This window comes from Pyrgilauda ruficollis, unplaced genomic scaffold (genome assembly GCF_017590135.1).
Source record: "Pyrgilauda ruficollis isolate IOZ18807 unplaced genomic scaffold, ASM1759013v1 scaffold38, whole genome shotgun sequence".
NCBI classification, from domain to species: domain Eukaryota; kingdom Metazoa; phylum Chordata; class Aves; order Passeriformes; family Passeridae; genus Pyrgilauda; species Pyrgilauda ruficollis.
This window is the reverse complement of record NW_024525267.1, coordinates 7,800,533-7,823,763: the sequence shown is the minus strand read 5'-3', so window position 1 is coordinate 7,823,763 and position 23,231 is coordinate 7,800,533. Positions and strand designations below refer to the sequence as shown.

The 23,231-nt window shown below is 40.8% G+C and overlaps 1 protein-coding gene across 1 annotated transcript in view; it reads left to right on the top strand.

Moving 5' to 3' along the window:
- Nucleotides 1-23,231, top strand: part of BRF1 (BRF1 RNA polymerase III transcription initiation factor subunit) — a 186,767-nt gene that overhangs the window by 61,173 nt on the left and 102,363 nt on the right. Inside the window, exon 6 of the mRNA XM_041476161.1 lies at nucleotides 21,897-21,928. Coding sequence (XP_041332095.1) covers nucleotides 21,897-21,928 — 32 coding nt within the window. The remainder of the gene's footprint in view (nucleotides 1-21,896; nucleotides 21,929-23,231) is intronic.

Below are 23,231 nucleotides of genomic sequence, written 5' to 3'. Positions count from 1 at the left end.
GGTGTTTCATCCTTCGGATGAGTTGCCTATAAAAACTTCAATTTATTATTCTCTTTATAAAATGTGTCAATGTGTCTGTATTATCAGTGTCAGAAGTAAAGATATAATGCCAAAAATCCATCTGAATGAGACACAGTGGTTTTTAAACCCTCAGGTGTGATGGAACCTGTTGTCCCTCTCCCAGGGACTGAGTGATGCTGAGCCTTTCCAGTGACGTCTGACTTTGTCTGGCACTGCCAGCGCCCTGGGCAGTTCAGACTCTGCCTTTTAATTTGTTTCTTGGAATAGTAGCAGCGCTGAGTTGTTTCTCTCTAATGTTTTGAACAGTTTTTCCACCCCTGCACATGTTAGAATGGAAACAAAGGGCGCTTTAGCTGGTCTCACGATGCCAAGAGAGAGAATTTGGGAAGAGCCAGGCAGGGTGTCTGAGTGACTTATGGGCTCAGCTGTAACCTGTGGCTGCCCCAGGCTCACTCAAGAACAATGACAGCCTGGCCAGGATTTTCCAGGTGGGATATCAGTTTGTTTTAATCAAGGAACATGTCATTCTGTTTGTAATCCTGTTACTGTACACAGCGGTTAGAAAAACTGTACAACTCTCCACTCCTTTGTGTAATACTTTCCAGTGCTACCACCTGGGTCTTTTATAGCAGCATTTTACATGGTAAATGTCTTTTATCCCACACACACATACACCTTTTTTATACTATTTATTTATTCTTTTCCTTTGGAGCTCTCTGAAAAATGCACCTTCAGTTGTAAACCAAATCCTGTCTTGTCAGATCATAGTAAATAAAACCTTTGCCACATGAGAAGAGTCCCTGCAAATTTCCCTCACTAGCTATCTTGTGTAAATATCCCTCTGTGTGCCTCTGAAGGTAAATTCAGGGCAGGTTTTTCTCCCTCCAGTAAAGCTGATCAGTCTTGATGATGGGGGCCTCTGAGGTGGGCAGCCTCTGAGACTGGGGTTGAATTATTCAGGGGATGTTTGATAGCTTTTTTTGGTTAGTGAACACAGGTGGGACCCTCCTGAGGTCAGACCAAAGCAGCCAAGTGAGGCCTCTCTCCTGAATTGTTTGCAAAAGAACATGTCTGAGAAATGTATAAGAAAAATGACCTCTTGAATTTGGGTGCTGGGAACAGAAGGCTGTCAGGAGAACATTTGGTGCCTACAAGTCTTTCAGATGTAAACTTGAGCTGGGTGGGAAAGCACAAGGAGCTTTTCCTCCCTGGCTTCCTCTGCCCTGTGAACCTCCCTTTTGTTTGAGGGAAGATCACGAAGGCATTGCCGGATCCCAGCAGGCAAGAAGGGTTTGGGAAAAAGCTGGGCAGCTGAATGGGGCAGCACTTTGTTATTTCCTATCTGTCTGCAGTACTTGTACTTTATTGCCAAGCTATTTGAAAGTCTCCTGCTTTAATGTGTTTATTTTCATGTCACAGAAAGGGAAGTTGCGAGTATTTATCTTCATTTCCAGGTGCAGAACTGACACATTCAGAGTTACCCAGAAAATCTGTGATGGAATGAGGAGCTGGTCTCTCTAATCCTTGGTTAGCTCCTAGGGTTTTCTGCCATGTTGGTCTCTGCAAGAAGAGTTCAGCTAATTCCCTGCAAGCTTTAGCAGCTCTGTCAGCTCCGTGTGGTCTTGGGAAGCTTTGTACGGCCTCGCCATGAGAACCTTTGATGGATACAATCTTTGTTTCTCTACTAACACTTCAAGGTCTGTCTTTGCAAGGAAAAGGGCAAGACTTCCTTTTTTATTAGAAATGAAAAATTAGATCTCCAGCAATCTTTTGACCTCTACTAAAACTTCCTGGAGCCAGCAGGCCCTAATGTTCCTGATTAAAAAGTTAACTTTTGAAATTAGGCTTTAATCAAGAAAATTTTAAATCTGTGGTTAGGGAGGTTAATAAAACCAGTTTCTATTTCTCTCTGGTTAAGGACTTTCTTTTTAGTAACTGACCTTTTACTTTTTTTTTTTCTTAACTGGTGTTGCATTGAAAATGTGTTTTGTTCAAGTGTGGAGTGTGACAAGGACATATGAGCATAAAAATGGATTTTAAATTGCACTGTTAAAATACATATAATATTTACTGAGGCAAATTACTTCATTTCACTGTGTGGAAAGAGATGCCAAGATCTTTGTAGTAAGTTGAATAGAATATTTTCAGTTGGAACTGACCTACAATGATTATCCAGTCCAACTGCTTGACCAATTTAGGGCTGACCAAAAGTTATACCATGTTGTTAAGGGCATTTTCCAAATGCTTCTTAGCACTGACAGCCTGAGGGCTTTGACCACCTCTCTAGGAACCCTGTTCCAGTGTTTGACCACATTCTTGGTGAAGAAATGTTTCCTAATAAAGCATTTGCTTGAACTTGAAGGCTTGCAAAAGCCTTGTTCACTTAATTTCAAAATGAAGCCTTAAATTGCTGTGTTTTTGAGCGGATGAATTTTAGCTGGAAGAGCTTCATCTATTAAGAAAAAATTGCTGCCTTAAATAGGGTGTGACTGCTGTTGCCCCATGTCATTTGCATAGATTTCCAAAGAGTTAGATGTTTGGTAATGCTTGGCTTTTGTGATCATTCCTGTTTGGTACCACACGAGAAAATGCTGGAGATGTAGGGAAGAGGACAGCCAGGGACAGCAACAGAAATTTAATTTCTGCACCTTAATTTCTCCCCATCACCCTCTCCTCCAGCCAGGGCTGGACCTGTTGAATTTCAATAGCAGAGCTCATGACCTGAAGCCTGCATATCCCGCCTGCTTTTCCATGGAATGAAGGAGAATCATATCATCTTTCACTTGCAGTGCTGCCTCACACATTTTTTCCCCTATAAAGAGGTATGTATAAAGCAAGTGTGGTGCTGAAAGAATGACATGTTTCATGTTTCCAGTTGATGGGAAAGCAAAATTTTCCTTTCCATGTGCTCATTGACATCATGTATTCCACTGTGTGGCTCTGTCCTCTTCCCTGCTGCATCCCCTTACTGCCAGGGCTGCCCATGGTTGGGCAGCAGTGGGGCAGTGAGGCAGAAGGAGCCTCTCAGATAACTCACCTGGCCTCCAGCTGTGTTGCAGGAGAGCCTGTGTTTCCTCTGGATGTCTTTGTAGCATCTGAAGTGGTGCTGGGTACTTGAATTGCTCCACTTGCGTCTGGTGCTTTGCAGTGTTTTTAATTTTAAAGAGAATTCCTCCTTGAGGAGATAATAACCTGAAGCCTTTCAAACTGGTTGTGTGGCTCTGCACCCTGGGGGACAGGGCTGGGGACATGATTAGTGGCCCTCAGGTTCTCCTCTCATCCCTTGGAGGGAAAAGCCATAAACCTCACTTGTGCCTGAGTCAGATGTGGCAGGAGAACAGTGAGCGTGATTGCTGACTGGAATTATCCTGCGGGGTGCCCTGCTCTGGAATCATCGAAGCTTTCTGCTGGGAGCCTGCAATTTTAATGTGGAGATTCTGTACTTGGGTGATTTCCTTTGTTCCTTTAAGATTCTGAAAAATATAAAAGGGGAAGGGAACTTTACATTGTGGTTTGTGTCAACTCAACATCTGACTGTTTAAATCCTTGTGCTAAACGCCCATCATGGATGCTGCAGGGAGGGAGGGGAAAAGCTGCTGTAAGTGCAGTAGTGATAATTGACCCACTTAAGAGAGCTGCTCTAATTTTGCATGTTACAGCATCCTGGAAATTCAGATAAGAATGTTGATCTCTCCAGCTAATAGGATTTCTAAATATATCATCCAAAAGAAGCAGGAGGACTGCAATTTTGCACGCATATGTGTGTGCTCGGGCTAGTGTTTTGTTTAAGAACTGCACACTCTGAAAATTTGCTTTTCTGTTCACTTGTTTCTAACTCTGAATAAAATAGAGCTTGACCTTTGGTGCTGCCAAGGGGAGACCTGATCATGCCCCATTAAATTCACTGATGAAATTCTCACCAGCTTTTGTGTAGAGGGGTGACCAACTTTTTTCCTTTCAGGATGTTGGTACACAGCAGGTGGCTCAAATTGTCAGCTTTTCCATAATGCAGCATTAAACAAACCATCTGCAGAGGTGGAGAGGGGGACAGGGTCACAAGATGGCCTATCAAGATTACAGGTTTTGGCTGGTGTTGATAGCTTTGTTTTCCTCATTTAAGGGAAATTTTGAACAGTAGAGGTCAAAATAATACTCTTTTGAAATCCGTCTGCAGAAATACTTTATTGCTTTGCAGAGCAGAGTGTTTCAAGTCTCTCTCTGGGCAGTTTTTTTCTCAAAGCACAGCACTGCAGTGCCTCATCTCCAGTCCTGGGTGCAGTTTTGGGCCCCACAATATAAAAAAGACATGAAGTTGTTAGAGTGTCCAAAGGAGGGCCATGAGGATGGTGAAGAGCTGTGAGGGGAGGTGACATGAGGGGCAGCTGAGGTCTTGGGCATTGTTCAGCCTGGAAAAGAGGAGGCTGAGTGGAGACCTCATTGCAGCCTATAACTTCCTCATGGGGGAAGAGCAGGGGCAGACACTGATGTGTTTTCTGTGGTGACAGTGACAGGACCCAAGGGAATGGCCTGAAGCTGTGTCAGGGGAGGTTTAGGTTGGATATCAGGAAAAGGTTCTTCACCCAGAGAGTGACTGGGCACTGGAACAGCTCCCTGGGGAAGTGATCACAGCACAAAGCCTGACAGAGCTCAAGAAACATTTGGACAGTGCTCTTGGACATATGGTGTGATTCTTGAGGTGTCCTGTGCAGGGCCAGGAGCTGGACTTTGATGATTCTTGTGGGTCCTTTTGAACTCAGGATGTTCTGTGACTGCTGGAAACCTTGGGGTTTACAGTCAATAGAGCTGCTGCACCTACACTGTTTTAATTCTGGAGGTCCTTTGCCCTTGCCCATCATACCTTCTTGTGTTGGGACAAACAAGAATCACTGTTGTCTTTTGAAATGAAGGGACAGGCTTCTGGAGTAGGTTCACTGAAGCCTTTGTGACTATGGGCTTGAATTACATGATGTGTGGGTAGAAGTGTTTGGCAACCCTGTGCTCCATCACCACATCAGGCCTTGTGTAACTCATAAAGACTTACAGCAGAAGCCTCTGAGCCAGATTTTTAATGTGTGCAATACTAGTCTGCTATTGCATGCATAAAAATAATAATTAATGAAATGAATTGCATGGTCTGTCCTCTTAGTACTTAGCTTCCAGTTTGGGGTGCTGAACTGGTGAGACATTCTCATGGTGAAGGTGAAACAAGGTGAGAACCAGAAGCAGGGAGTGGGAGAGATACAAAGGCATCAGTAATTCTGGGGAAGAAATACAAGGGACAGCCCTCACTGGCAGCACTGAGAGGGGGCGAAGCTGAAATGTGGTGGCAAAGGCAGGGGGGATAACCACAGGAACAACGTCAGGATGAGTTCTGGGTGATGGATGAGGGGAGGGAAGTGTGATGGCAGAGAGGCCTCCTTGCAGGGAAATAAATACAAAGGAGGAATGATAAGGAAGGGATCACACCTCTCATGTATTTGACCTTCAGTGATCCTTGCATGCTTGTGAAAATAAATATTTAACAATCTTCTTAAAGCTTGTTTAAAAGAGGAAATAATTAAGTTGTCTCTCTGCTTAATACGGTTTATCTCTGCATCTGAATTTTGGGGCTTAAGTCAGCAAAACCAGAATTATAACTGGGTGGTGTTTTGACCTGATGGGAGCTAATATGTTGCTAACACCAGCTGAATAAAAACAGTGGGGTACAGCCGGTCATTGTGCAGCGCATTCTTGCTTTTGTCAGAGGATATGCTGGATGTGGTGTGGGATGAGGAGGAGACTCTTCCCCTTCCTTCCCTGCACAGCCACACTCCTCTTAAGGAGAAAAAAAAAGAAACAAAAAAGAAAAAAAAAAGAAAAGGAGTTACCTGATGCTTTGTTTAAATAAATCCTGATAGCAAACATGATCAATTATGGTTGATTTTTTTTTGATTCAGTTACTGAAAAATATTCCTGGTTGTAGCCATCACTAACATTTTATGCATTTTAATACTTTAAAAGTCAATTAGAAAATTAAATGCTTTCTTTCATTAAAATACGAGATTGTGTATTTGAATTTTAATGCAGTAGGAGTGCTGCCTCAGAACACAAATTCATTTTATTAGATTAATTAAGATCAGTAATGCAAAATAGGGTGAACAAAAGCCAGTGTGTTGAGACCTATAAGCCCTTCTGTGCTTGCTATCTGCAAATATTTTAGCTTGAGGTTTTCTCAAATTGTGTCCACTTTTATCCTTTTCTTAGGTCTTATGCAGCTTTTTTTGTCTTGGCAGTTTTTGATGTCTTAAGAACAAAGTGAAGGTATATCAGAGAAACAATATTACCTGTCAAATTTGTTTTGTAAAAACAGGATTCATTCTCACACCTGACCTGGCCTTATGTCTTGAAAGTGGTCTTGATAATGATTTCACACATCCTAGTAAAGTATAAGCTTTTTAAAAATGGGTAAAGGTCCTTCTCAAGAGCTGCCTTCTTTCCTTCAGATGTTTGTCACTAGGATTTTGTTTGCATGATGTAATTTTCTTACTCAAACCTCGCACTGGAATTGCTTCTCAATGAAACATTTTCAGCATTTTGTAATTCATGCCAAGTGCAATGGAGAGCTGAGCCTTTTCTAACTTTTCCCTGTTCATCTGCCTTTACAAGTCCATGTCCTTCCTCGAAGGCAAAGAAAATGTCTTTTCAGTTCAACTGCCAGACTGGCTCAGTATTGTTGTAAGTATGAATGATGTAATACTCAATCACATGGTGGTATGTCTGCTATTTTCCCTTCTTTGAGAGAGAGAATAATCTTTCCATCTCATCCAGTTTCAAGAGTCTGGGAAAACAGCAGCCCTAAATGAGGCCCAAAAGAACCAAAATCTTGATTTCTTCCAGAGCTTTTCTTTTGAAGCCAGATGTTACCCATGTCTTCTTTATTTTGACTTGCTAATTGGAAATAAGATGTTAAAGATAACGTGTGCTCTGAAGCTTGTGTATTGTGTATTTTATTTAGATTTAATCCTTTAAACATTTGAGAATAAAACATAAATTGCAGAGCTCTCATCTTTAGATCAGCTGTAAGTGAATCATTTAAGTTTTCAACATCCTTCCAGTTTGGGAGAAACACAGTAGTCTCAGTGATGTTTTGGCTGCATGTGTTAGTAAAGTGCTATAAGATTTGCTAATCGGTATTTTTTAAATGGAGATATATTGCTGTTTCTTCAATGAAGGAGCAGCTTGGCTCCCAAAAATAATGTCTTAGCTTATGCCTAAGCAGGGAGTAGAAATCCGAGTGCTCTTCAGATTCCTTTTGTGTTGATGTGCAAGGAGGAATAGTGGACAATATATTTTATGTTGTCATATATCATAATGGAAAGCAAATTTTGAAAGAGGGGAGATATACAGACTGAAAAAAAGAAGTCTTTTAGTGTGGACAAAAACTAGCATGTAACTTCTACTGGGCTATAATATTTTTCATATGAACAGAAGACTGTGCAGTGTAAATGCATATTCAGCAACATGACATGTACTAACTGAAATGGAGAAGTCCTTATTACATAAAAACAAGAACTCCAAACATTGCTTCTGTCTTATCATCAGGAGAAATTCTTACCTTATCTGTTTTACAGTATTTTTCCTTCTGCAATTGGTCTTTTAAACTTTTTATTGTGCCTGTAGTGGCCTTGCAGCTTCCAAGGGAAAACAAAGTTGGTTTTGTCATTTCAGGGGCTGTAATGTGTGGCACAACCCTAGGGCAAACAAGGAGCTGGTGTTTCAAATTAGACTGCAGAAAATTTGAGAGGTTACCTGAACCTGGTTGTTTCTGAGAAAGCACCACTGTGCCCTTGCTTTGCAAGGATTTTGCCTCATTCTAGTTCACTTGCATTAAAAATGCTCTTCTTTTCTTTCCTTAATGAATCCAGAGTAATGCTGTTCTGCTTATCCATCTCTGAAGGCTGTGAGATTATAGATGCTTTTCTTGCTTTTGGACAAAAGAGGTGTGCTGTCTAAATTGAGACTTTTTCTTTTGAAATTTGCCATTGAAATCACCAGTGGACCATCCTTGATCTCTAGGGAAATGAGGAAAGAAATGCAAAATAAATTTTAGTCATTACTGAGGAAGTCTTCTTTTAAAGAGACTTTGGGAGGTTGCAGCTGCTGCCTGTCACTTGGTACCTGGGATCAGAGAACATTCAATTCGTATTTATCTGGAGTTCAAAGTTTGGTTTTCCCATGTGAGTGCTTTTAAATTCTGCAGAATCTAAGCTGAATTCTCTTTTCCATTTGAAAACTTGTGGTCCTTACAGGATCAGTCTTCTAGAGGATGCACCAGCTGGACTGCATCTGTGCTGCTGTCTCTGAGGGACTCCCAGATCACTGCATTCTTGTCACATCTGGAGGACCCAGTTCATTGCCAATAATTATTTCCAGTGCATATTCAGATTATAGTTTTTCAGTGGAAAAATAGTTTTTGTCAATGTCCAGTTTAATATTTATTATCATTCACCTTGACTCTAAACTCCCCCTGTGGCAGAGGAAAGCAACTCAGGTGTTGACTGCTGCTGTTCTCATTCCTCAGACTTTGAATGGGTGGCTTCAGCATCTCAGCTGTTTCTCACAGTCATTCAATGGTGAAACAAGAGAATGTTCCAGTCCTTGATTTCTGCTGATAATGTTGGCAGCCCTCCCAGCAGAGCTGTGAACTGGTCACTTTTCCTCCTGTTTCAACTGGAGAATTTGGGAGCACCATCAGGAGCAGAGAACATTGGCTGAGGGGTAGTATCCACAACATGAGGGCAGCATCAAAAAAAGAAGCTTCAAAATGTAGCTTGACAGAAGTGTTTTATTAAAACAGTCCATCCTCCTGACAGGCTCTAGGGTAGGATGAAAGACAATACAGTGTATTTTCCACTCCAGCAGTCAGAGGTGTGATACAGGGAAATGTTTGTATAGGTAATGTATCTGAAGGTGATGAAATATGTAGAAAACCCTGTGCCCTATACAGGATTGTAGAATAATTTAGATTAGAAGGAGCCTATGGAAGTACTCTCCATTCCCTGCTTACATGCTCAGTAGATTCCTGAAGCCCTGCTCTGGTTGAATGTTGTCTTTAGCAATGGACATATCATGTTCTCTCTGGGCTTTACTACCATCATGCCAAAGGGTTTTTTTCCAAATACGTAAACAGATTTTTTTCTTGCTACAATTTGCTTCTGAGAAGAATTTGGCTCCTCTGTATCCTCTTATTAGGCAGACAGTGTTAGGTGTCCCCTAAAACCAGGTTGACAAGCCAGCTCTCTCAGCTTTTCCTTGTAAATCACGTGTTCCAGCCCCTCAACCATGTTAGTGTCATGCTGATGTTGTACTGGAGAAGCCAGATCTGACCAAGGCTCTCCAGGTGCAGCCTCACTGGTGGTCAACAGAGGGGAATATCCACTTCCCTGGACTGCTGGCTGCACTTTTGTTAACACAACTCAGTACCTGTTTGGCCTTTCTCAATGCAAGAGCCCAGTGCTGGCTGCTGCTCAGCTTTTCTGTGGGACATGCAGCTCCTTTGTGCCAGCTGTTCTTTCCCTGGTCAGCCCCAGCCCGTACTGTAGCACAGGGTTACTCTGTCTTTGCGTGTGAGGCTTTTTAGGAAGATGGAAGACTGCAGCTCCTGTCAGCCCAGTTCTCCAGCCTCTAAGGTCCCTCTGAGTGCAGCCCCACCCTCTGCTGCAGGGCTGCTCTCAGCTCTGTGCCATCTGCATCCCTGCCTGGGGTGCCTCTGCCTCCCTGTCTCACTGCTGCTGGAGACACCATTGTCCCCAGGGGATGCCTGCAGCAGCTCTCTGCTAATTGCACTTTGTACAATTAACCACAGCCCTTCAAACCTGGCAGCCCAGCCAATTTAATGCTTGCCTAGGCCAGCAAGCCAGGCCATGATGTCTCAACAACTTGGCTTTAGGAGCACCGTGGCAGACCATGTGTTCAGCTTTGCTGAAGTCACAGTGAGCAGCTTCCACTGCAGTGCCAGTGTCCCTGAGCTGGTGTTTTTTGGGGCCATGTAGAACTGATGGGTAGGTGACATTTTGCAAGGGATGCAGCTGAGCTGTGTCTCTGCACAGAACAGGTTTTTTGGCTGGTGCTCTGCAAGGAGAATTTCTCTTTGCTCAGAGTCTGGAGCTATCTGTCTTCTGATGGGCAACACAGCAGGTGCTCACTGATTTAATTTCAGGGTTTTTTTAAAGTACTGGTGACTAAAACCTGTTCCTGGCTTGCACAGACCCCAGATTCACATCTGTAAGGGGAGTTAAAAGCTGAGAGGGGTGTCAGGGCTGAAAACTGCCCATTCTCCTTTTGAAGCTGTTGTTGCTGTGCAGTCTGAAACACGGGAATTGTGAGGCCAGGAGAAAGGCAAACAAATGGAATCTTTTGTAGGTGAATGGCCAAGCTTAGAGAGGGCGTGGGTATACCTAGTTCAGCTTCTTTCTCTAAGGTTACTCTTGTGTGTTTCTTTCTTTACAAATGTATTAATTATATATTATTCTCTTGACCTAATGTATAGTCAGTTGTGGCAGTAGGACTGTAATTCCAGTTTGCCTGCTCCCAGCTGAGGGTCCTGTTGGTGGAGGTGTACAATTTGTAGTGTTTTATGGAGAAGGTCAATATTCTCATCTTCTGATTGGAGAAAGTGAGGCATAGAAGGGAAGCAAAATAACTTGTTCATCAAGATGTAGATATTTTTGTGTCCTGTGTGCATCTATACCTCTTAATGCTGCCTCCCATAATGTAGGAGCCCTATTGTACATATTGCTTTCTATTTAATTATTCTAAGATGCTAGACTATACTTTTCCAAGTATATTGGCTAAATACATTGGAATTTTTAGCTAAAATTTCGGAGAGGAGCAAGTTCTGCACTGAGCTTGTTAGCTAAATTCTAGGCTGAATTTATAAAACTCACTGGTGAGAAAAAAGTTATCTTTTTTTTTTTGAAAGCTTTGCAAATATGACACAATCAGTGAGCAGCTGTAAACACGAGACTCACAATAGCATTCTCAGTTGTTCAGAGCAGAGCTGTATTTTAGGAGCTTGCCATCAGCGTGCTGGATAATGTTATTTGAAATCACACTGCTGGGTTACAATAAAACTGCTGCAAGACGCCGTGAAAGGCGTCTAAGGAGATCTTTCCCAGCATATCACTGGCAGTTTTTATTTTCCCAGAGGCAGATGATATGTACATCATTACTGACTTTTTTTTTTTGCTTTCTCTCATGAAGAATTCCAGCCGCTGAGATAAGTTTACAGCTTCTTAAAAACTGATAATGACAGAGCAGTCTCTGTGCTGTAAGAGAGACGTGAGATAAGTGCTTGCCATTGCTACAGCGTTCAAAAGAAGATAATAAAAGGATAAAAGTTTAAAATGACACTTCAGGAAAACACCTTATTTTCCAGCTTGATTAAAGCTGTTTAATGAAAGTTGTTAACTTTTAAGAACATGGGAAATACCATTTGCAAGTAAATTAACTTCAGTATGTTCACTAACTGATGCTGTGCAACATTGTCTTGAGATGCTTTGAGAGTTCCTACCTAAGTGAGGGAAATATTGACAGCAATGCCAACAGAATTCCAATATCTTTGACAAGTGAGTTGTACCAGATTGCTTAGTGAATTTTCAGTAGGATATCAGTGGGGGTATTCTGTCCCCTTCCTACCCTCTGTTCTCCCCACACACCTTGCCCCAGTAAAGACTTTTCCTTTATCCTTAATGATCCCTTCATAAAGATGTGTAACCAGTAACAAAGAGCTCACTTTATCTTTTTTTTTTAACACTGAAAATTTATATGTGTGGTAATGAAGTGATTGTAGAGCAAATTGATGCAAAATAGAATTTAATATTAAATTGAATAAAGGATTTAAAAGTTATTGTAGGAGGTGCTTAGCTATGTGTGTTGGATAATAGAAGCATGAAAATCAGGACTGTCATACTTGAAAGGAGGGACTGAATCTGTGATATCTCTTGCATCTCTTTATTCTAAGAAGTTCAGGATGTCTCTTAACTGTTAAACCCTTTTGCATGTTTTGCACAGGGGGACAGATTCCTTTGTTGATTTGCATAGAAAGGCTGCAGCTTGGGTCTTTCAAAGGCAGAGAGCTGGTTTGAAAAAGAATTGTTGCCCATAAAGTTAGTCGCCTGCTGGGGTATTATAGCTGAAATACATTTGAAAGCTTGTTTCTGTGACCTTTTGGGGAGACTTGGGAACCCCAGAGTCAAAATGTATATTATAGTAATAAGATAATCAGGATATTTCAGAGCATTTTACCAAGGAAGGGGAAACTGTTATCTTCATTACAAAAACATTATAAAGGATGGAATGTTTTTTGTCGGGCTGTGGCAGAAATGGAAACAGAAATCCAGAGTCCTGAGGCAGAGCCAAGAGTCCCTCTGGGCTATGCCTTTCAATTTCTTGGGAAAGATAGATTCCCAAGGGAAGCATTTGTTTCCCATCCTTTTGTGTAGATAAAATACAAAGTGTATCAAATGCCTGTGACTGTATTTTCCCTGCTTAATAGATCACCTCAAAGATTTATCCTTGTAATTTAACTCTCTGAAAAGTTAGCTGCCTTTAAAATCTCAAATATGGAAACTCCTCCCTCCACCTGCTCTATTATGCTTGTTCAAGGACCAAATTTAATCTTGTTCTAGAGACAAGCTTTTGAGACACAAATTTGTTTTAACTTTAAAATCCAGTATATTAGGTCCTTGAAGAGAATGTGTCATGTTGAGAATTGTATTAATTTCAAAGTATGATGCATCACTTTTCCCTAGCCCTGAAAGGTATTTTAAATTGCTATTTGGTAGTTTGAAAGTTAGAAAAGCTGTTGAAGTTATTTTTGGGGTTTTTTTTAGTTCTTATTGAGCTTTGCTCAGTTGGGCTGAACAGAAACTATCAGTGAAAGTATCTTCTTACCCTGCCATGACAGCTAAAGGCAATCTCTCACTTGTGCATTGCTGGAAGTAGAAGTGAAGATGTGTTTATATACTGCATTTTGTCCATAGTTTGGTAACTTCAGATGTGCTAACTCAGTGCTTCTGTCTGTTATCATATCCCAAGATACCTGGGTAGCTGTCCGAGGGGGTAATTTGAGTTCTCTCCTATTGCCCAATAAAGCTCCCTTGAACACTCTTCCAGTGGTACTCAAAAGGGCAAGATGCATTGTTATGTAATTTGGTGAAATGCTTTATTAGTGGCTCATTTGGGATATGCTGGTATTTATGAACCATAAGGCAACTCTGATACAAACCAAATTCAGCATGCCTCAGTGCTGTTATGATTTACGTGGTTTTCTGCTACAGTGAGCATGCAGGAATCTTTTTTTAGGTTTAGTGTAGGCATTTCTTAAGTTGAAAGCACGGGCTGAAGAATTTTCAACCCACTGATGCAGTGCATCAGTTCAGCTTCATGTATTTGTGTTCAATTTATTGATAATCCCTAAACCAGGCTGCTTGGAGAAGTTCAGCTGCTGTAAAGGTGGGGTGTTCTCCTGACTTGCAAGCTCAGGTGAGCTTGTCCTGAGAGCCCAGTTTCCAGCTCCACACTGAGTTCAAGTTCTGTAAGAAACACAGGTGATTGGGGAAGTTGCTGTGAGTTACTGTAATGCCTTTAATCGAACTTTGATTACTGCAAGAATAATAATTAACAGTTTGGCAGCATCTGTGGAAGCATTGCTCCACCCATGCCCCAGGAGAGAGCCAGCCATGCATGGAGCCATGACACCTGACGTTTTCCCAGTGGAGTGCTGTGGGTGTGAGGGAGGGTGAGAACGCAGGGAGCTCTTCCACCTGCCCAGGTGAGGTTTCCTGATCAGCAGGGATACACCATTAGTGGGAAAGGTATTCCTGTAGTGCCCACTTCCAGAACACAAGGGCTCCCTTTGGTGCAGTTCAGGTAATGAAAGGTTCCTGCAGGTGTGTGCCTGTGGGCATCTGATAGAGAAGGGTTTGTCCTTGTGTTATGTGATAAATGCAGAGATGGTTCTCTAAAGGCCTTTGAGAGTGGGAAATTTAACACATCCCATTGTTGTACTTGCCACCAAAGGCCATTAAGAGCCAGCAGCCTTGGAAGGGCAAGGATGCAATTAATTCCTTTTGAAGCTGTATTTTCTCTTAAAACAAAGGCTCTAATGTCAGTTTTTGAGTTTTTGGTTGGTTTTTTTTTTTTTTTTTTTTTTTTTTTTTTTTTTTTGCTAAATGAGTGGCAGTATTTTATGTGTATGATATTGGATCATGCCTATGCCTGGATAAATCAAGTCCACTGATCCTGGCAGAAAAGCAGCATCTGAGTTTGTGTGCATGTCCCAGTGCAGGGACAACAGCTGCCATGCTCCCATCCCAGCAAAGGTCTGCTGAGATAATTCACCCAGGAGCACTTAATACCAGTGCATTTGCCTCAGTGTGGGTATGAAAACTAAGATGTAACACTTGGCTTCTGGCATGGGAAATGTAAAATATTCTGTGTCCACAGAATTTGCTTTTACTCGGATTTAATTGAGCACTGTAATCCTGCTTTTTTAGGAAGTATAGGTGAGTGCTTACTGGGGTAAAACCAGAGTGGTACTGTGACAACTCTCACACAGGAGCTGTGTTTGTACTTAAAACAAGGGAGGTGTTACCAGTTTTATAACATTTTGGTTTCTATAAAGCAGTAACTCTGCAGTAACTGCTTACTTGTTTTTTCTCCTTACTTGTTTTTTTTTTAGGCTTCTCTTTCAGATAAGGTAGGTCTTTGTGTTTTGGAGCAAACTGGGAAAAACTGTGCAAACTTTAAAGAGAAATTTGAGAAGGCGGGATGGGTGACAGAGAGATTGTCTCAGGCTCTGGTTTTGGAGAATGTGTTAAGCCACTGTGAGCTGGCACAGCCTCAGAAAGAAGTTATCTTGCTTTGGCCTTGCTTTCTCAGTCCTCCCTCAGCCCATCCCCTGCCTTCTATCAGCCCAGGTGTTGATGCAGTTACATGTGAACTGGGGAGTTAATCCAGCTGAAAACAGGCAAAAAGACAAGACTGTTCATTTCAGGCAGTTCCTTTGGCTGGTTTGCCAGGTTGCTGCACAAATAGCAGCCGTGGGGAGGGGGTGGTAATGAACTGCAATCAAGCTAGTTATGGCAGATTTCTTTTTTTCATATTTTTACATATTTCCATACTCTTGCATTTGGAGTTTTCTGAAAAAGCAGAGTATCAGGCTGATGACTCTGCTGGTTTTCCTCTGCCACCTCTGAGCAGGCAGTGATTTTCCTCTGCTGCTTCCAAATCTGTGCACTGCTGCTGTGCTGAATACTTGAGAGCCATCTCAGAATAGTTCTTCTAAGTCTGCACCTCTGACTTCTTTGGAACTTTTCTTTCACTGTTAGTACAAGAGTCATAACCTTTGTAGACTTTGTACACACATAAAAGAGAGAGAACTGAGCTCCTTTACATTTACTTAAATCTTTACTATCAGTGTCCTCCTTCCCAGCTCCTTTGTAAAAGCCCACTTTATTATCAAATTGTCACTCTGTGCAGATTTTTGTACTGTGCACTTTCACACCTGCTTGTGTTTTCTGCAGTAATTTTACAATTTATTCTGCTTTATTTGTCCCCTTGCAGCTTGAGCTTTGCTCCTTTCCTGCTGCCTCTCTTGCATTCTCATCTGCCAGCCCTGCTCTTTCAAGTTCTTCCTTAAACCTTGCTTCTCCTAGCAACCTCTCTTGTTTTCCCTCGCCAGTGCTTGTTCAATTTACTGTTCAGAGGATGGGGTCTCTCTTTTTTGTTTGGAGACTTTTTGTTGTTTGAATATAGCCAACTGTTATTTATACATGGCCACATCATTCAAGTTGAAGATTAACCTCATGTCTCTCAGAACTTTTAAATTAATATTTACATTCTCATTCTATGCCTAAATTTTCTTTTCCCTAAGCAAATATACTAACTAGATTATCTTTTAGGGGCTTAGTATGGATATTCTTTGCATATTTCATCCCTTTGATACCCTGTATAATTGCAAGTTGGCTGTACAAGCGTTCTGAGACAAGAAATATATTTTTTGCTTTTTTTTCCTGTTGTGTTGCGCCGTGTTATAAATTTACATGTGACTATTAAAAATTTACATGTAACTGTGTAAATATTTGGCCCTACCCCACAAAGCAGGTTTACTTGAAGTTGGTAACACTGGGAGCACAGCTTAGCTTTGCTGCCCTTTGAAGACCATGTTCTCCAAGGGCAGCATTTTCAGAAATGCTGAACGCTCCCTGCATATTCAGCCAGCCTGGGTGCTTTGGAAAATGTTCCTCTAAATGGCAATGACTCTGAAGACAATTATTGAGACAAAAAAAAGCTGCAGCATTAATTTAGGAAAGAGTGAACTGTACGTGTGTTGGAGTCTGGGGGCTGATGTAGCTCACAGCTTTGGATCCCTCCTGTCTGCAGCAGCCCGGGTTTGTCTGCAGCTGCTGGAGAGGCAGGTGGGGAGAACTGGTGTCAAAGGATGTTCAGGTCTTAGGTGAGCCAGAAAGGCCCACTTGTAACCCTTCCAGGTAATGGCAGGCTGAATGCAGCCCCAAATGCCTTTGATCTGCCTGGTGCTGGCACGATGCTGAATTACTGCTGCCTTGGCTGTGCAGGCAGTGAGGCTGCACGTGCTGAAAGAGAACTGCTGCAGAAACATCCTGATAGACATGGGGATGGAGTGGGGCACTGCTTTTTGTTTTCAAATTGGGGATTTTAGAATACAGAATTTAGAGCAATACACTTTTATGAAGCACAGTCATACAGCTGTGTGCAAAGAAGGAAAAAACGCCGCAGACCAAAATGCAGTTCTTTTTTTATCGTGCATTAATCTACACATAAATAAAGATTGCTTTTCATAAAAACAGCATTTGTGCTTAGCAGTTTCATTTGTTAAGTGCTGTTTTTATTTGTGTACTCGAGTGCAGCCTGTGCTGTGTGGACTTCTTTGCGGAGGCAAAATTGGAGACTGAAGAAATTTTGGAAGCTGGCTCTGTGGGAATTCAGCCTTGAGGCAAAACTTTCATTAGAGTTGTCAGAAATGAGTTTTCTGCAAAAGAATTGAGTTTGGGTATTATTTTCTAATTGTTTTAGTTCGGTGTCATTGGAAAGAGAAATGTTTACTTTAAACAATTAGCGTTGTCAGTCAGTCTCAATTAATGACTAATTAAAATGGTGAAAGTTTGTAAAGCAGCAGAGGTATAATCATGGTACGTCATAATCAGAAATCATATGGTATATGAAATTATGGAAGGGGAAGGTTGTGAATCTGAAAGGCTGGAAACTGGGTTCTGGGCCAGACAAAGCTGTCACTAGTTTTTCACCCTGGTATCACCCCACTTCTGTGTTCAGCCTCCCTTTTGTCTTTTCTCCATGTGTTTGTTGAAGAAAGTGCTTCTGGGAAGTTCCCATTTGTTATGTAGTTTATCCAGAACCCTGACACTGAAATTGCAAATAATTCTTTTTCTTAAGAACTTGAGAAAATTTTGTTGTAATATTCAGGGGGTTTTTTTGGTTTTTTTTTTTTTTTTTTTTGCTTTTCAGACCTGTTCCTATTGGGTTTTGCTTTTTTATTTGCAACCAGCTTAATTGCAGCTGTTGAGTACAGAAAGTGAGATTATGTTTAAATATTTTATGTGTTTAATGGGTTTGGTTTTAGTTTTTCTGAGAAACAGAAAGCGTTTTAGCTTAAGCTGAATAAAGGTGACACTTCATTACAGCAGCAGGACTTCTATGGATGTCAGATTTCTCCTGAGTAGCTTGCAGTCACAGTTCCTTGACACCAGTTCTCCTTCCATGGTATGGCTGCTTTTGTAGTAAGCTTGTAAAAATAAGTAAAAAATGTTCCATGGGTAACTTACAAAAACTAACTAAATAACTAAAATAAATGCTAGACCCTTTGTCTTCTCCCTGGTTCTTAATACTGGCCTGTGTCTTCCAGATACACCATGCTACCCAGTGGAAGAACTTTGAAAAGTAGCATAAAATAATCTGAAGATTTCCTGATTATTGTAGATTGTCAGACAATAAATATTTTAATTTTTGAAAGATTTCTTTAGGAGAGGTAACAACTGTATTGTAAATGATGTTATTTTAACAGCGTCTTGCACAATTTATTCTTGCAAATAGCAGATTTGCCTCCTGCTAGATGTTATTATTGAAAATCAGGGGGATTTTGCTGCACAAGTACTTTAGGATTGCTGGAATATGTAAAATGTAGGTCTCTCTGAAGTACAAATACATGCTTGTTTTGGTATTTTGGGTTTTAGGTTTCCGGTACTATTCATTTCTTCATGAACTTTTTTTTTCCTCTGGTGCTGAGAATGAGGTCATTATTGCTGTGAATCATGGAGTTCTCATATTATCCACATTATAAAGGCAGAAAAGGAACATTTTGGCCACTCAGTCTGACCTTTTGCATCATGTTGGCCAAAGGATTCCGTTGAATTTAATTTTTTGAAATAATGCCTTTAGACCTGACTTATCTTGATTTAGTCATTTAGGCATTTCTAGTGCTGGACAGACAGCTGTATACCTTGGTGAAACTTGCTTAAAGACTTAATAGCAAAGGAAAACCAGTTTAACTGCTAATACTTTTTCTTTTCAATTTATTTTTTTTTAACTTGGGCACATTTATAACCAAAGTCCCCTGTGCCTTGTTATTTGCATGGGTATTTCTACAGTACCAGTAGCTTTCCATCCCTTCGGGAGCTTTTCCATGTGGGTAGCAGTCTCCATATGTAAAATGATCATTGTTTTCTTCCAGCCTCAATGAAAACATTTGTCTTACGATTGTATAATTTTTGAATACATATTAAGTATTATCTGCTGTTTTCAGCTGTTGTTGTATGTTCTCCTGGGCTGTTCCAGCTCTGAAAAGGAGTTTGAAAACAACGGCTGTTTTTACAACCACTTCCTGCTGATAATCGTGCCCACAGTGTTCATAGTAAAGGCCAACCCAGAGCTACTGCATGACTCAAGTTTCCCCTTTTGCTTTGCTGTAGTAGCTACACATCTAATCAGGGAGAGAGATTGCTGGAGGCTACCTTAAATGAAATCCAGAAGCACCACATTTTTATTGTGACCTTTGCTTACAATTTTGGTGGGCATTTGAACCAAACTTCTCTAAGGAGCAAGGGAACTGTATGTTAAAGCATCTATAGTGTAGCTCTAAATTGATTCTGAGTTGCCTGAACCCTGCTTGTGAATTTCCCAATCCTTAGCTCTGATCTTGTGTCATTATAAATGCATAAAAAGGCAGGTTTGTTTTCTTTGCAGTAATAAAGCCTAAGCATTTGTAATGTGTTAGTAAGTTTAGATTTTCCATCAAAGTGTGTTCAACAGTTTGAGGAGGTTGAAGAATACCCTGGTATGCCGATTTCCTGACTGTAACTGAAATGCCTGGGTTAGAAAAGTACCTCTCTGGCTCACCTAAAATCTGAATTAGCATTTGGCACTGATGCTCCTTCCGACTCCTGTTCTGTCTCCAGCGACAGCAGCCAGGCTCAGGACCACTCAGTTATTCACTTTGGTGCCTCAGTAACCTATGAGATGCATTTCTTTTGGTGTTTCAGGGGTTTTTTGCCTCCTAAATTGTGGTGAGATCTATCAGATATGAATGATAATTTTGCTTTGTCTCATTGGGGACAGTATCTCAGGGTGGGCATAGAATAATCAGGCACTTCAAGTCAATAATGAGCTGGGAACATTTTCAGACTTAGAATATTTCTTGAGCACAAAATTGGCATAGTGATTTCTTCCTAGATCTGTTTGATGAGCTGACAATTATTATGGTTCCTTGGCAATTGCAATGCTAACGTCTTTCCATTTTCTCTTTTTTCACTTTTACAAAAAATTTGCACTGAATTCAGTATTGCTCTGTGTAGATTTCTAAGCTGTGTATTTTACAGATGGTTTTTGTTAACAATTCCCTTACTGTGTTAAAATTTCAGATTACTGTAATGTCTTGCATAATACTACCTATAATGGATTTCTGATTTTTTTTTTTTGGAGCCATACTGAATTTTCAGCTAATTAACTATCCAGCATTGCTGTGGTTTTAATGTGGAAATTAATTTCCACCAAATAATATTAACATAATGTATTAAATTTTGTAACAAATTTGGAGTACATTCATACAATTTTGAATGCAAACTGAGGGTAGAAATGCTCAAGGATAAAAGTTCTTAGCAAGGAAAATGTTTATGTATAAACTGATTACGTTATCTGAATTACTCTCCTTCCACAGCTGATAATGTTTAGGAGAAATGTGCACTGTATTACTCTGGCTTACTTGAAGAACATTCACTAATACTTATGTTACCACAGCATGCACCAAACTACACTGGTGTCCCTGCATTTTATTTAATGCTGGATTTCTTAGCACATTGCTGCATGCAAAAACTCACACACAGCCCTGCATACGTGTTTTCTTTGCGTACCTCACTCTCTGCCCTTCTCTCACACTTTACCTTGACACTCCTTTTAATAATAAAACCCTTTTACAACATGTGAGCCACACCTGAGTAGCTGATAGGACATCCAGCATGTGCTCATTAACAGCAGGAAGAGAGCTACCTTTGTACCTTGGGCCTCATGGTGCTTTCTTTTATTTTTTCCTCCTCTATTTTGGATACTGTTTAGACAATGCACTCATAAGTGTGCTTGCTTTCACTTAAGTCTAATGGAAACTTGCAGTGGTTTGGCTTGTTTTTAACTATTATGTTTTCCAAGTGTGCCCATAATGAGTAGATGGTGACCTAATATTTTGCAGCAGCACAGGATATCATGAAGGGAGTGAAAACTGAAAGGTAACACTGGATTTGCTTGGCTGGAGAAGGGAGCAGCCAAAGCAGCTTTCCCTTCCCAGCTCTTTGACGTGTCCTCATAGAAGAGAGCAAAAGAAACTTATTTCAGTTTTCTTACTTTGCTCTTCCATAGTGTGTTTCTGGGCTCCTAAGCTGGCATAGGAGACTGATGATACTTTATATTTTAAAGTGTAATAAGGGTGTTCTATCTTGATGCTATTCCTGGTTTTAGTTATCGTAGAATAATAGAATGGCCTGAGTTGGAGTTAAGGGTCATCCAGTTCCACCCCCTGCCTCATGCAGGACACCTTCCACTAGTCCAGGTTGCTGCAAGCCCCATCCAGCCTGGCCTTGAACACTGCCAGGGATGGAGCATCCACAGCTTCTCTGGGTAACCTGTGCCAGGGCCTCAGCACCCTAACCCTAAAAAATTTCTTCCCAATATCCAATCTAACCCTACTCCCAGTTTGAAGCCATTCCCCCTTGTCCTATCACAACAAGCTCTTCTCCATCTTTCTTGTAGGCTCCCTTCAGGTACCAGAAGGCAGCAATTAGGTCATCCCACAGCCTTCTCTTTTCCAGGTTGAATAATCCCAATTATCTCAGCCTTTCCTCATAGCAGAGCAGCTCCATCCCTCTGATCATCTTGCTGGCCTCCCCTGAACTCTCTCCAGCAGTTCAGTGTCCTTCCAGTGCTGGGATCCCAGCACTGGGGTGGGGTCTGAGCAGAGCAGAGGACCCCCTTACCACTGGGTCTTTCTTAGGCTGCAGGATATGGTGAGTGTTGTAGGTCTCACAATTGTTGGCTTGCTCTTTGAGACCATCGCTTCACTGTGTCAGCTTGAGCAGTGAATTCAGCAGGTGCTGGCAGGGTGTTTTAGGCAGCTGAACAATTAACTGGATGTTGGCTGTTAGCATAAGTGGTGAATTGTCCTAACCTATATTTGGTTTCTTTAACAGTTAACCTGGGTTTATTTCTTCCCTTTATTTGACTTGCTAATGAAATGAAATGAAGAAATACTGTCACGTTCAAGAAGCATGTATATTCCTTGACTTCTTTCACAGATATGTTACTTGACCTCAGCGACCTTCTTCAGGTATTGTACCCTATTTATTTTGACTCTTTTTTTTTTTAATTGTTAAATTTAAGATGTTTTAGTTTTTCTCTAAAAATTCTGAGTGGAAAATCACCGGGTTTGGAAATCTGAGTAATTTTTCAGTAAAATTAAATGTCAAAATTTTTTTTTGCTTTTAATGCTGCAAACAACATAGCAAGAGTTAGTATTATCCTTTCATCAGGATTCAGAGTCACTGCAGTGGCACAGGGTCAGATGCTGCATATTTTTAAAACAACAGTTGTTGACGACAGAAATAACCTTTTTGGTAGGTAATGCTGCATAAATGTATTCGTGCACTTCAGAACTGTGTTTTATAAAATGTATTTTGAGAGAAATATGAACTTGCTCTGTCTGTGGAAATAGAAAGCTCCACTGACATATGTTGTCTTACCCTCATTCTCTCTGTTACAACTGTTTTACATACAATGCGAGTAGGTTACTTGCATCTATTTTTGTCCTCCCAGCTGTCTTGGTAAATGGCATCCCTCTGAAGACTATTTATTGCTTGAAGCAATCTGCTGGAATTGCAATAATCAAATGCATCTTTAATTCTGAAATTTAGTAACTTTCTTCTCTTTTCTAAATTCCGATTGAATTATTTTGATTGCTCACGACCAAACAGTACATGTGTAGAATGGGAGGTTTGTTTCCTCCTAAACACAGGTAATTTTTCATGGTGATGGTTTTGAAATAGAATGATCACAGTAATATGAAGAACAGTCACAATGTGAACTAGAAGAAGAGGTATTGTATCTGTAAGAAGAAAAAGAAAAGATGTATTGTCAGCAGAAACAGACAAGAAAGATTGATTTGTCTTTTCCCCTCTGTGCATTCCAGCCAGAAAAGATTCTGAGATGAGACTTACGGGGGACCAAAAGGTTAAAGAGGGGTAACTGAGGAGATGGGAGAGACAGAAATATGTTAGTGGTAGGGAAATAATCAACCCCTGAAAGAGAAAAATCCAGGATTTCAGCATCTTGATTTGCATTTAACTGTGTCTTCTGATGAGCTCTACTTTATGGCTTCTTTAAGGTGAATCTGAGCAAACAGGAATGTTGAATGTTATTGTTAACTCTACCTATCCAGAAAGTCCTGTTTAAGAATACAGAAATGAGTTTTTCAGGTTCTGACTTGATGGTTTTTTCTTCCTCCCCAGCTCTGTTAAAAAAAAAAAATCAAACAAACCAACCCCCACAAACAAAACCACAAACCAAACAGAAAACCACAACTACAAACTGAGCCCAAAAAAAAAAAAAAAAAAAAAAAAAAAAAAAAACCCAAA